The sequence below is a fragment of the Corythoichthys intestinalis genome, chromosome 20, assembly GCF_030265065.1.
Source record: "Corythoichthys intestinalis isolate RoL2023-P3 chromosome 20, ASM3026506v1, whole genome shotgun sequence".
Lineage (NCBI taxonomy): Eukaryota > Metazoa > Chordata > Actinopteri > Syngnathiformes > Syngnathidae > Corythoichthys > Corythoichthys intestinalis.
In genome coordinates, this window is record NC_080414.1 from 31,029,812 (window position 1) to 31,042,879 (window position 13,068).

General features: G+C 37.7%; 1 protein-coding gene across 1 annotated transcript in view; it reads left to right on the forward strand.

Moving 5' to 3' along the window:
• The window catches only part of LOC130909013 (partitioning defective 3 homolog), a 660,821-nt gene that overhangs the window by 473,911 nt on the left and 173,842 nt on the right, over nt 1-13,068 (forward strand). Inside the window, exon 21 of the mRNA XM_057825056.1 lies at nt 4,504-4,632. Within this exon, the coding sequence (XP_057681039.1) occupies nt 4,504-4,632 (129 nt within the window). The remainder of the gene's footprint in view (nt 1-4,503; nt 4,633-13,068) is intronic.

Sequence of the window (13,068 nt, forward strand, 5' to 3'; positions counted from 1 at the left end):
CCGTTTTACATTTTTTTTGCACTAGTTAATGCCAGCAGCATTTGATGTCATTGTTTGTGATTTATCATTGATATTTATGTTATTTATACGTTAATAAAGAATTTAAGTGTTCCAAAATAGTTTTGTTAATTAATGCTTCAACAAAAAAATCATTAATAAAGTAGTTTTAAAAAAAATTATATATATATATATATATATATATATATATATACATATATATATATTAGATTAGTCGTAAAAATAGTCGGCTGACTAATCGGGAGGAAATTAGTCGTTTGGGACAGTCCTAATAATGTATTCTTATTGGAAAATCCTGCTCTACATACAAACATTTCGACTTACAAACAAGGTCCTGGAACGAATTAACTTTGTATGTAGAGACATTATTATATTTTTTTGGATCAAATAATTAAAACTGTATTATATTGCGCTATATCGATATAAAATGACTTATGTCGTGGCCGATTTTTTTCTACATCGCACAGCACTATCTAAGCTTTGACTGTTTATTTTTATGGGTTGCGTTAATATGTTGCACACACAGTATTTCTCAGTGTATGTAAATGCACAACTAGCTACACGGCCTCCTTTTGTCAACCCGAAAGACGCTATTGTCATTCAAACAGTGTATTTCAGCGACCAATCAATATGCTATTATCAAGCCTTGTCAACTTCTCTGTCAATACACCTTGATTAATGCTACAGTGCCGGTAAAAAACAAAGAAATGGCTGAATTGTGACTTTCCTCCTGGCACCGTTTAGCCCAAATAATTGTACTTCCTCGCCTGTATTTTCTTCTTTTTTTAACTACATCGAAAAGGCTGTAGGACTATGACTTTTGTGTCAAAGTAGATGTGTAGTGGAATCTAAACTAAATGTTATTACTTGTCCTGAAGGACCAGTCCATGATGTAATCTGGCTATTGCTTGAAGTAAGCTGGGATAGATTCCAGTTCCCCGCTACTGTGAACAGGGTAAACATTATAGAAAATGGAAAGGTGGATGGATTGCTTGCCTTTCACTTAGATGTTTCAGGCTGCCAGTAAAGGGGAGGTAACTTTTCATTTTATTGCTGCTGATGCCCTGGTTCTGTCTAACATGTCAATATTGTTGACACTCACAAATCGCCCAATGTAATGATGTTGATTCTGAGGATAAATTGAAAGTAGACTTTTTTGGATGTTACCACAGAAACTGTCACCTGCACAGATGATAGATGGCACCATCAAGATAAATGATTGACTCTTACTTACTGGAGCTATTTGTTGATTAATTAATTAGGTAATGCATTGAGTCTGGGGATGAAATCCCAAACATTATCACCTTGACCTCCTATGGGTGTAAGCACAATAGCTCCCATCAGACTGCAGTTACGTTGGAAAAGATGGTTAATCCATAGCGGCCACTTCCAAGGACGAGACATTTTCAGATGTCTTATATTTCTCAAATGTAGAATACTAAACATCTGTGAGGTTACCATTTTCCCAGTTCATGAATACATTCACTTAGTCAAGCCTAAATTTGTTTTCAACTTCAGGTGAAAGTTTTAAGGCTGTCAAATAGTGTCAACTAAGAAGGGAAATAAAACAAAACCTGAACACGATGAAACATGACGCTAGGACTTCAACAACTAATCAATTAAATTGATTAATAAGTTAGTTGCTAACGTATTTTATAAGCAGTTTTTTGCCGGTAGCTGTGAGCAGTCCCAGTTCGGTCCTTGTTTGTGTGTAATGTGAGGCTGTGTGTGCACGCCAGTTAGTAGCGCAAGTGAGAGAGAAAGTTCACTGCTACACTCTGGTTGGGTTGCTGAATCAATAATATTACAAAGTGTTATTCGTGTTGTTAGATCCGGCATGCCTCCGTCAGAGCTGAGTAAATTAAGCCAATTGTATTGTTTGTATTCTTTGTTGATGAGATGTTACTACTTAGCACGGAGCGCTAAACTAGCTAGCGATTATGCTAATCAGTGTCTTAAGTGGCCATTTGTATTGTGTTTTGGAGGACAATGTTAGCACTTGAGTTATGGTTAGCTCATAAAGTTGTCTCATTTATTTTTTATGAAGAAACCAAACACATAAATCCATTTATATTAAAGCTTAGAGTCTCTTTGCAACACAAACTTTAAATTGTCATACAAGAGAGTGTGCATTGAAATTGGATTTGGATTGTATTTATGAACAACTGTTTGATAAAGAAAACTGATTCATTACAGTCTGCCTCCTCATCCGTTTTTGTTCTTTAGTTTGTTTAAATACAGGCATGAAAATCTCTCACCTTTCGGCGAAATTTGCCGTTTTGAAGTAAAAAAGGGTGACCTACGTGAATTGTGTAGATCCGAGAAGAATTTTTTTTTTTTTTTGGTTGGGGTCTCGGGAGATTTTTTAAATTATTATTATTATGTGATTCACTTAGTAAGGGCGTGCCAAAATCGATTATTAGATTCTTCTTCTTCTGTGCCCGTTTTTTTAGAGCAAGCGTGGAAGAGTGATAGTTAATTGCTTCTTGCCTTTCAGTTGTCCAGCAGTAGGTTCAAGTTGTGTTAATTGGAAAATGTCGCAGGTGTTTTGCTAGGTCCCTTGTGCGTCTACAAGAGGTGAGTACACGAACCCTCTTGTACTGTTTAGCCTTTATTGTTGTTGTTTTTGAGATGTTACTAGTTAGCGCTGAGCGCCATGTGTTACCAATTTGCACTTCTTTATAATTGGCAATGCTTTCAACTGTGCATCGTAGTGTGGAGTGGACCGTTGATTCACGTGGCTCAGTGTCGCCGCTTCGACCGATTCCTCCCTCAGGAAGGAGGCGATGTGTATTAAAACACAGTGACACGTCGGATGGCTTTTAGTGGAGACATTTATTAACAAAGCAAAGCGAGTGGGGGATGCAGCCACTCAACACGGCGCTACTACGCAACTCTCTACGAATTTGCTTCGCTCCTTCTCTTTTACTCGCCCACTTCTTCTTCTACGCCCAATCTGACAATGCCGGTAACATATGCTAATTAGTCAATTCGCTAACATGTCAATTTGTGCCTTGTGTTTGGTGGTGTCCAAAAGTTACTCCAGATGCAAAACGTGTAAAACCAGGATTAAGTACAGTAGTAACACTGCAAACATGTGAAATAGTACAGAAATCTGTGAAAACAAAGTATACTGGTTAAAAGAAGTCTTATTTCTCAAGACACTTTATTTTTCTCCAGAAAATGTGGGATTCATTGTAAATGTTATTGTATTGTTGAGAGAAATAAGTATTGCTGTTTGAAACAGCCACTGTTTTTGCATCTTTTAGTGAAAAAGAGCATCTTGTTTTGTATTGGAATGTTAAGAAATAAGAACTAACTTCTCACAAAATTTTGAAAAGGAAATGATGGTACTTACTCTGTATTGTGCACCAGTGAATCTATCTAAGCTTTTGTATGTGTGTATATATATATATATATATATATATATATATATATATATATATATATATGCAAATAGATGATTAAATCCCTCCCCTGACATACACGCTCACATATAAATGATCATGGCTAAGAAATATAACTATCTTTTTTTTTTTTCAAAGGTAAATTTTTGTTTTTAGCACTAATAACAATGAAAACTTTCCTCTTCTTTCTCCGTCCTCCTTTGCCCATCCTAACGTTATATCACACTTAGACAAAATAGCTTGACCCCTCCACCTCATTATTAGCTTGACCACACTTCCAAAATTCTTTGCGGATGTATTAAAGTTGAAATCAGATCTGACATATCAACCGAAGTGCATTGTTGGGAGTTAAGATATATCATCCAATGAGTCCGATTACACAGTTCTCTGTATTGTATGTAGGCTTGGGTTTCTCTGTAGTGCCTTCTCATGAGGAGAGCATTCTTGTATTTTCCATTCCTCATCATTTTCAGCCTGCAGGTCTCTCGCCTGCCGTTTATTCTCGCAGCACCAAGCTTGGCTGACCTGAGGAATTTACGATCATCGGCTCAGCTTATTTCCACTCACTGTAAAGCTGTCGTGGATTTACCACCAGCCGTGTGTAACTGCTGTGATTAAAATGTAAAAGTTTGCAACGTTGCACTCCAAGTTGCATCCTTACTGGTTTGCTGTAGTTTGTTCAACTTACTCATGAGATGTCACTGTGTTCCTTGGTTGTCAGTCATCTGGAATCTGTTGGGTGCCTGAGGGTTTTTGCTATTTTAACTTTTGGAAACGGTAAACATTTTCTCATTGGGAACTAGACTTAAGAGGTATTCATCACACTTGTGTTAAGCTTTTTAATGCCATGGTGCATTTTGATTATATTCATATGAAGGAGACCAAGTAATTCCACAACAAAACACGGAGACTGTGTTCTCAGCTGTCTCCCCTGGTATGCACCGAGCCTGTAAAGTATGACAATTTGACACTTTAATTTCCTTTCTGCGCGGTTTAACCTGAATTTTTTTGGATGGGGGTGACATGCGACTGTGAAATTTCTGACAATTAAAAATGCTTGCCATTCTTCTTTACTTAGGTTTGGAAAGCACCGCAATAATGAACAAGCAGCAGACAGAGTGGAGAGGAGGGCCTCCAGTAAATCTAAAGCTGAGGACGTGCAGGCATCTGAGGAGGAAACCCAGCGAATGAGGCTTGAACAAGAGAGGTGCGTGTTAAGAGTTTTGGCCTTTAAAAATATACTGAGTAAATACAATGGAATAACAACACATTCACAGAAACTTTGATATTTTTTATGAACAGAAACTGAAAACAAAGTTTCTTTAAAAACTAAATCCATCGAGACATTAAAAAACAAGCTGCGTTTCATTTAGAAATCGACCGATATGGGTTTTCTAGGACCGATACCGAATACTAGCAGTTTGAGGGGGTGATAACCGATTTTTGGAGCCGATATTCATTTGGCGTAAAAAATGTAATAATGCACACACTGAACTTCATTGAAATGCCTAAAGCATGTGTATTGAATAACACAAATAGAAAATAATAGCTCCAGAAGTACTTGAATTTCCTGAACTCTGAAACATCTCTTATCAAGTTGAATGAAAGTATAGATGTGACCGAAAATTTGGCGCCCAAAACCTTTGGCCGAAAATAGCTAAAATTGCATTTTCAGTTATCTCATTCTCTCCCAGCCATTTTACCGGTGCAACCCCCTTCGCTCCCGGCCGTTTTACTGGATTTTGACTGATTTTGCAAGGCCCACAGAAAATTCTGTTCTATTACTATATATAAACATGGAACTCACCAAAAGAAAGATTAGACTCTCTTCCTTCAGCAGGAAAAAAAAGTTAGTTCATATCTTTTTCCATTCTTTCGAAATCAGCATTAGAAAATAGCTTAATTTGACCTATTTTCCAATTTCTGATAAAAAAAAAAAAAAAGAACAAATAAATTCAGCTTTTTGTAAAAGCATACATTTCAAACATAACTTTGACTTTAACAAAGCTATTTTTTGCTTTTGTGATATCCCAAACATTTGAATAATGTTTTCCTTCTACAAAATAACATAAACAACAAGACAAATAGAGTTTTTGATAGCAAAGTAACAATTTCTTTACACATAACTTAACTATTGAACTGAGAGATGACTACTGAAGATTCTCTTGCTGCCGCCGGGGGGTTGCGTTGTTCAGTGGTAGGGTAGTCGTTCCCCAACCTAGAGGTTGTGTGTTTGATTCTCCGCCCTGATGACCTCGTATAAGTATCCTTAAGCAAGGCACTCAACTTCACGTTGCTTCTGGGGATTTGTCACCAGTAGGTAGAGGAGGATGTGATGTGAAGCGCTTTGAAGGCCTTAAAAAGATGGAAAGACGCAATACAAGTGTAACTCAATTTAACATTTAACCAATCAGAGGACGAGGTGAATACTAGTGCAGGAGAGAGGCACAGCTGCATCTGTGCTGAAATAACCCAGTTTTAAATAGATTTTTTTTTTTCATATCAGACGGTTAGATAAAAAATAAATAAATTTTTAAAAAAAAGGCAGATACCGATATACATCGAATTTCCAAATAATGATGCCGCTAATCGTTTCTCTGCACTGATGGACATGCAAGTTCTGATTTTGAATGTCTCTTATGCAAAGTAATTATGCACAAGTCACAAGTAAATGAATTACAGAGGTATGAAGAAGTATCTGAACCTTTTGGAATTTCTCACATTTCTACATAAAATCACCATCAAATGTGATCTGAACTTTGTCAAAATCACACAGATGAAAAAAAAAAAAAAAAAAAAAAGTGACTGACTTAACTAAAACCACCCAAACATTTATAGGTTTTCATATTTTATTGGGGATAGTATGCAAATAATGACAGAAGGGGGAAAAATAAGTAAGAGAACTGTCACATCTAATGTTTTTTACCTCTCTGAGTATTCTGCGCTGAACTCTTGGCATCATCTTTGGTGGATGGCCACTCCTTGGGAGAGAAGCAACAGTGCCAAACTCTGTCAATTTGTTGACAGCTTCTCTGGCTGTCAATTGATGAACATCCAGAGTTTTAGTAGGTTTTGTATCCTTTCCCAGACAGCTGTTTTGACTGAGCCATGATGCACATGAGACAATGCTACTCATCAAGAAATTTCTTACCAGGCGTTAGGCCTGAACGATATATCGTTTAAACATCGCCATCGCGATGTGCGCATGCGCAATAGTCCCATCGCAAGGACGTGCGATAGTTTTTTCATTTCATTTTTTTAAATCCACAAACGTTTGTTTTGAGGAAGGAGCGGGAAGGAGAGCGCACAGCTCTCTCATTCCCTCCAGCTCGCAGTCATCGGCTCCTCCCCCTCCTCTGCTAGAGCGGAGTGGAGGGAGATGGGGCCGAACAGCAGAGCGGAGGGAGGAGGGGCCGTTTTCAAAGTGAAAGCAGACAAGCAAGCAACACGTTGAATAGGGAAGACTGTCTCCAAAAGGAGTTTTGGAAGTATTTTGGCTATCGACAAGAATATAAGGAACAAAAAACAGCCCTGTTGACAGTGCCTCGCCCTGGTTGCCTCAACAAGAAGTAATCCGTCGAACATGTGGGACCATTTAAAACGCAGGTATCTATGCATTCCTGCTACGAGCTTCCCATCAGAGGCTTTTTAGTACAGGTGGGAACATTGTTACGTGCCAACGTTCTTGTCTCAAGCCTGCAATGGTGGATAAACTAGTAGTCTTGGCCAAAAACCTATGAGACCCAGTTGAGAATTGCTGAGCAAGGAAGGTGGACGATATGCAGACAAATACATAACACAGCTGCAGGAATGTCTTTTCTTCTTTTTATTCATGTGACAGCTATCAGGAAGGCTGGAAATTTGGGAGTTAAAATGGTTCTGTTATTCATCAGTTATTTGCTGTTATTCAGTTCAATTATTTACAAGTTCAATTGAGTTTCTGTTTCTTTTATATTTAAATTAATTGTAAATCGTATTTTTCAAATAACTATAGTACAGCTGCACATAAAGTTTTGATACTTAATATTTTTTAAATATTTTTACAACTTTTTTGCAGTTTTGCAGTTCTATATTGTTATATTTTGTGTAAACAACTCAGGGGACTAATGCACTTGCACTTTTATTTGACAGATTTAATATTTAAGTTCAAATATGTTGACAACTTTATTGTTTTACTGAGGTTTTTATTTATTGTTATAGTTTGTGAACAACTCTTATGTCATATTTAATATTTTTGTTCAAATATGTTGACAACTTTGTTGTTATTTTACCGAAGTTTTTATTTATTGTTATATTTTGTCAAAAACTTAGGGGACGAATGCACCTGCTCTTTTATTTGTCATTTAATGTATTTGCTGCTGTTGAAGTGTCAAATATTGTGTTCAATAAATTATCTATTTTGTGCAGACATGGCTTCCTGGATCCCTTCATAATAATACAGCAATCTTAATCATTCACAAATGAAACGGTATTATATGAATACACTGTGGTCACGGTGTGTCATGCAAAGTATTTCCAAATAGCTATTCAAGTCATCTAGTGAAAATTTCTTTAATTTTTTTTTTTTTTTTTTTTTAAATATATATATATTTTTTTTTACTATCGCAATATAATATTGCAATATATTGCACACCTCAAAAAAATCGCAACAATAGTTTTTTCCAATATCGTTCAGGCCTACCAGGCGTGTGTTTTATAGTGGGCAGGGAAGCTTTAAAACACTGATCAGTGATAGGGCACGCGCCTGACTTGAATTCTTTGGTACTGGTAAATACTGGTGTCAATTGCTCTTTAAGTCTCCTTCAGCAGACAGTTCACTTATTTTTTCCCCTTCTGTCATTGTTTGCATGCTAACTTCATTAAAATATGAAAACCTCCAAATGTTTGGGTGGTTTTAGTTTAAGCAAACACTGTTTCTTTACATCTGTGTGATTTTGACATAGATTACATTTGATGGTGATTTTATGCAGAAATGTACGAAATTCCAAAAGGTTCAGATATTTTTTCAAAACCACTCTAATGGACCTAGCACTAGCATCAGTGTCTATTAAATGTACTCCCTCAACCAGGAAATAATTTAATTTCAGATGCATATGCGTATTATGGAGAGTCGATTACAGACCAAAAATGAAGGGAGTGACCACAACTTTTGTTCAACTAGTTGTTGTAGTCGAGTTAATAATAACCATATCACTTCAGGCAAATTCAGCTTTAAATGTTTTCTTGTACCTTTCCGTCATAAGTAATGTAAATTGATTAAAAAAGAAAAAATCAATTCACAAAATTATGCTTCATTTACCAATCTATTTTTATTTTTTATGTTTATTTTTCTGCCAGTTAGAGACATCCTGGCACTGCTCCGGCCCTGCATCGAGTGGTGCTGATTATAATACTAAAATCAATGTAGCCCTGCATTTGTCTCTCGCTGCATGTTGTTAATCACTCATGAATAAACTGCCCCTTCGTATTCAGTCATTTTGGCTTTGTGTTAGCGGGCATTGGGGTGTGCAGAGGAAGAAGAGCTGTTGGGACTGCAGGGGCCGCCTCATCCCTCGTGGATGAGCCCTGCTGAATTCTCGAGCACGAGGGAACAATATTAATGTAGACCAAATGAAAAGACAGCTTGCTGTCTCATTGTTCTCCATCGATTAAATGAACTCGGCGATCAAACAGCCACTGGTAATAACAGCTAATTGAATAGAAACAATAGGATTTGATATCACTCCCTCTTTCAGAAAATAACGGGAAGGGTGGAAGGCTGTCAAAATATAGCAAACTGCTCCACACATTTACATACACAAGCTCACAAAGGCTCTCTTCTTTGCTGAATGGAACATCTGGAGGCCTTGCACAAAAAGTGCTAGCACTTGTCTCGCTGGTATTTGGCTCAGACATGCAGGGAAGGTCCTCGCCGCCACCAGTGTAACCCCCTCTGGCTGAGAGCCGAACACATTTCCCTCAGAGCGCACTGGAGACTGGCAGGCTCTGGAGATGGAGACTCTCCATCCAGGGCTATCTCCTTTGAGCACCTCCCAAAATGACTGTCATGCTAAGTAGGAAAATCAACACAGACACGCAGAGCGCATGAGATAAGTGCCATTCCCTCCTCTAAAATGAACACACACTATTTAAATCCTGACTGCTGTCACACAGTTTCTTTGTCTTGTGCCGCATTCTCATTCCCACTCCGTTCTGCATGCGTGAGCTCCAGTCCCAGTTCCCTGCGCACGAGGCACACCCAATTCTTCCATTCTTTTGTACCTGCTTCCAAATCCTATCAGTCAGACAAGCCTGGATTGCCCCGTGTTTAGTGGAAAGTGAATCCTGAGGGAAATCAAAGGGGCTAATAATAATCCCAACAACCATGCCAAGTCCATATTGAAAATATTCATGTACAGAAACAAAAGATATTTGTGTTTTTAGATTTCTAAAGTCTATTATTTATTTGTTTTTATTTTATATCATTGCATGGAATTCTCAAACTCAGCAGCTTAGTCATTGAGAAACTGAAATTGACTGCCGCCCTAATTCTGATTTATGGGCAGTGATTAAATTGAGTTGACACTTTAGAAATGAACTTCTCTGTGTTCCAAAGAGCAGTGCACCAGGCGGTGAGTCCAATGATTGTGACTTCATATGGTTGGTAAGATGAAGAATTATGATAGAGGGGGAACGAAATGGATTCCAGCCCTTGATTGATTAATTAAATGAGAGAGTGAACAGCGTCCCCCGTGGCTTGTATTGTATTTTACCATTCCTTACAGATGGAAGGTGATGAATTCAAGACAGCTAAAACGTTAGCAGTCTACAGTACAATCAACTTGATGAAAGCTGGCAATCAGTAACATGTGTTTTACTCAATTCTGGCACTCTGTTTATAGTGAAGCTTATTAACTCTTTGGAGTCTCATCAAGGAAAGACTTAAGCCTGTAGGGTTTAGCCTGATCTAAATCTGTTCAGTCCAGTAGCGTCAGCCGTCACTCTGGCCGCTTTTATGCTTGTAGACACTCTTATCTGATTGGTTTCTATTAACAAGAAGTGTGGAGACAACAAGCTTCCTGATTGGACCTTGTCTGGGTTGGAAGAGCAAGGGCCTTAGGGGAGAACGGCAGAGAGAAAAGGAGCTTGTGTGGTGTTGTGTTGAAGTCTCTATCGGTCTCTGACTTATCTCTCCACATGTTAGCCCTGAATCTATTTTTCTGGGCAAAGTGAGGGCACACGAACGACTAGTTGACAATGCTCCCTCTTTATTTTATGCCTGAAGTGAACTACATCCTCCGTCTTTCTCTGTAGCTGCTGATTATGATGTCCATTCACTCTTATCTGCTTGGTTCTGCCTGGCTTCTAATCAGTGGCCAGCACTCCACTGTGATCTACCCGTCCCTTTTCTCAACGGACCACCAAAGAGGACTCTTTTTCCTTATTTTCTACAGCAGTGGCACTTTTCTTTTTTTTTTCTTTTTTATTTTTTTTTTGTCTTCCAAGTTTTTTGTTTGACTTCTGACACTAACCATACCAATATTAGATCTATCTTTAACAACATAATATTCATCACAATCCTCTGTTCAGTTTTTAATGTCCCAGATGGAAAACCACAATAACAGCCCGAGTAATACATGAAGACGAGATGACTGTGTTGTTTTTGGCTGTTACGATCATGGGCTGAGAACCCCAAAACAGGCACGTGAGATAGTGAGAGTAGGAATTAGGGCTGTCCCAAACGACTATTTTTTCTCCCGATTAGTCAGCAGACTTGAAGAGAGCATGAGAGAGCATAATTAAAGACACCATGATTTTAACGAGATATTATCACGTACTTATCTTGTTTCAATCCAAAAACTCTGTGTAGCATGTCTCACCGAGTGTCAAGATACAGTTGTGAATGGCCACAGCTGGACTTTTTGGGGATTTTATGAGTGAAACATGGTAATATAACAAGGGTTGTAATGCAGAAATTGCAGACTTCAAGGATTGGTTGAGATTTTCTTTTTCATGTATATTTTTATATTTACCCTATTACAATTTTTCTTTGTTTGGATCGATTATTTATCATCTAAAATATCGGGGAAAATGTGACAGTAGCAAAAAAAAAATACAATTAAGTAGAACTGTCAAACGATTACAATTTTTAATCGAGTTAATTACTGCTTAAAAATTAATTAATCATAATTAATCGTAATTCAAACCATCTATAAAATATGCCATATGTTTCTGTAAATTATTGTTGGAATGGAAAGATAAGACACAAGATGGATATATACATTCAACATACGGTACATAAGTACTGTATTTTTTTATTATAACAATAAATCAACAAGATGGCATTAACATTATTAACATTCTGTTAAAGCAATCCATGGATAGAAAGACTTGTTGTTCTTAAAAGATAAATGTTAGTACAAGTTATAGAAATTTTATATTAAAACCCTCCTAACTTTTTCGTTTTAATAAAATTTGTGAAATTTTCAATCAAAAAATAAACTAATAGCCCGCCATTGTTGATGTCAATAATTGCACAATGCTCATGGGGGCTGAAACCCATAAAATCAGTCGCACCCAAGCGCCAGCAGAGGGCAACAAAACTCCAAAAAACACAAGTAACAAGTGGACATTGCACTGTGCTGTCATTTTAATGTTTGAGTGAGGCATGTGCGTTAATTGTGTCAAATATTTTAACGTGATTAATTAAAAAAATAAATTACCGCCCGTTACCGCGATAATTTTGACAGCCCTACAATTAAGCAATAGTTAGGAGGTAGATATCCGTGACCTATTTATTTATATTATGCGGTGTGTGTAAACATGGGTCTCCAGGGTAAAAGGGACAAATTAAAAATAGTTTGGGGGCTTAATGCCCCATGAAACTGCTATGGCAGCATATAGACATATTGTTCTACCAAACACAACAGTTCTTTTGGCTTAAAATACATGGTAAGGAGTGGATCAACGATTCTTGTGGCTCGTTCATCGTTCGCCCGTCCGGTTCTTCATCCTAGTGGATGGTGAAGTGTAAAAAAACACATAAACATGTCAGATGGCTTTTTCAGTGGAGAATAACAAAACTAGCAGGGTACACTCAGCCACTCAACATGGTGCTCCTGCGCAACTCCCCCAAACACCTGCTTCTCCCTCTCTTTTGCTCTGCCCAATTTCTACTTCTGCGCTATACAGTGCCTTGCAAAAGTATCCGGCCCCCTTGAATCTTGCAACCTTTCGCCACATTTCAGGCTTCAAACATAAAGATATGAAATTAAATTTTTTTGTCACGAATCAACAACAAGTGGGACACAATCGTGAAGTGGAACAACATTTATTGGATAATTTAAACTTTTTTAACAAATAAAAAAAGTGGGGCGTGCAATATTATTCGGCCCCTTTACTTTTAGTGCAGCAAACTCACTCCAGAAGTTCAGTGAGGATCTCTGAATGATCCAATGTTGTCCTAAATGACCGATGATGATAAATAGAATCCAAATGTGTGTAATCAAGTCTCCGTATAAATGCACCTGCTCTGTGATAGTCTGAGGGTTCTGTTTAAAGTGCAGAGAGCATTATGAAAACCAAGGAACACACCAGGCAGGTCCGAGATACTGTTGTGGAGAAGTTTAAAGCCGGATTTGGATACAAAAAGATTTCCCAAGCT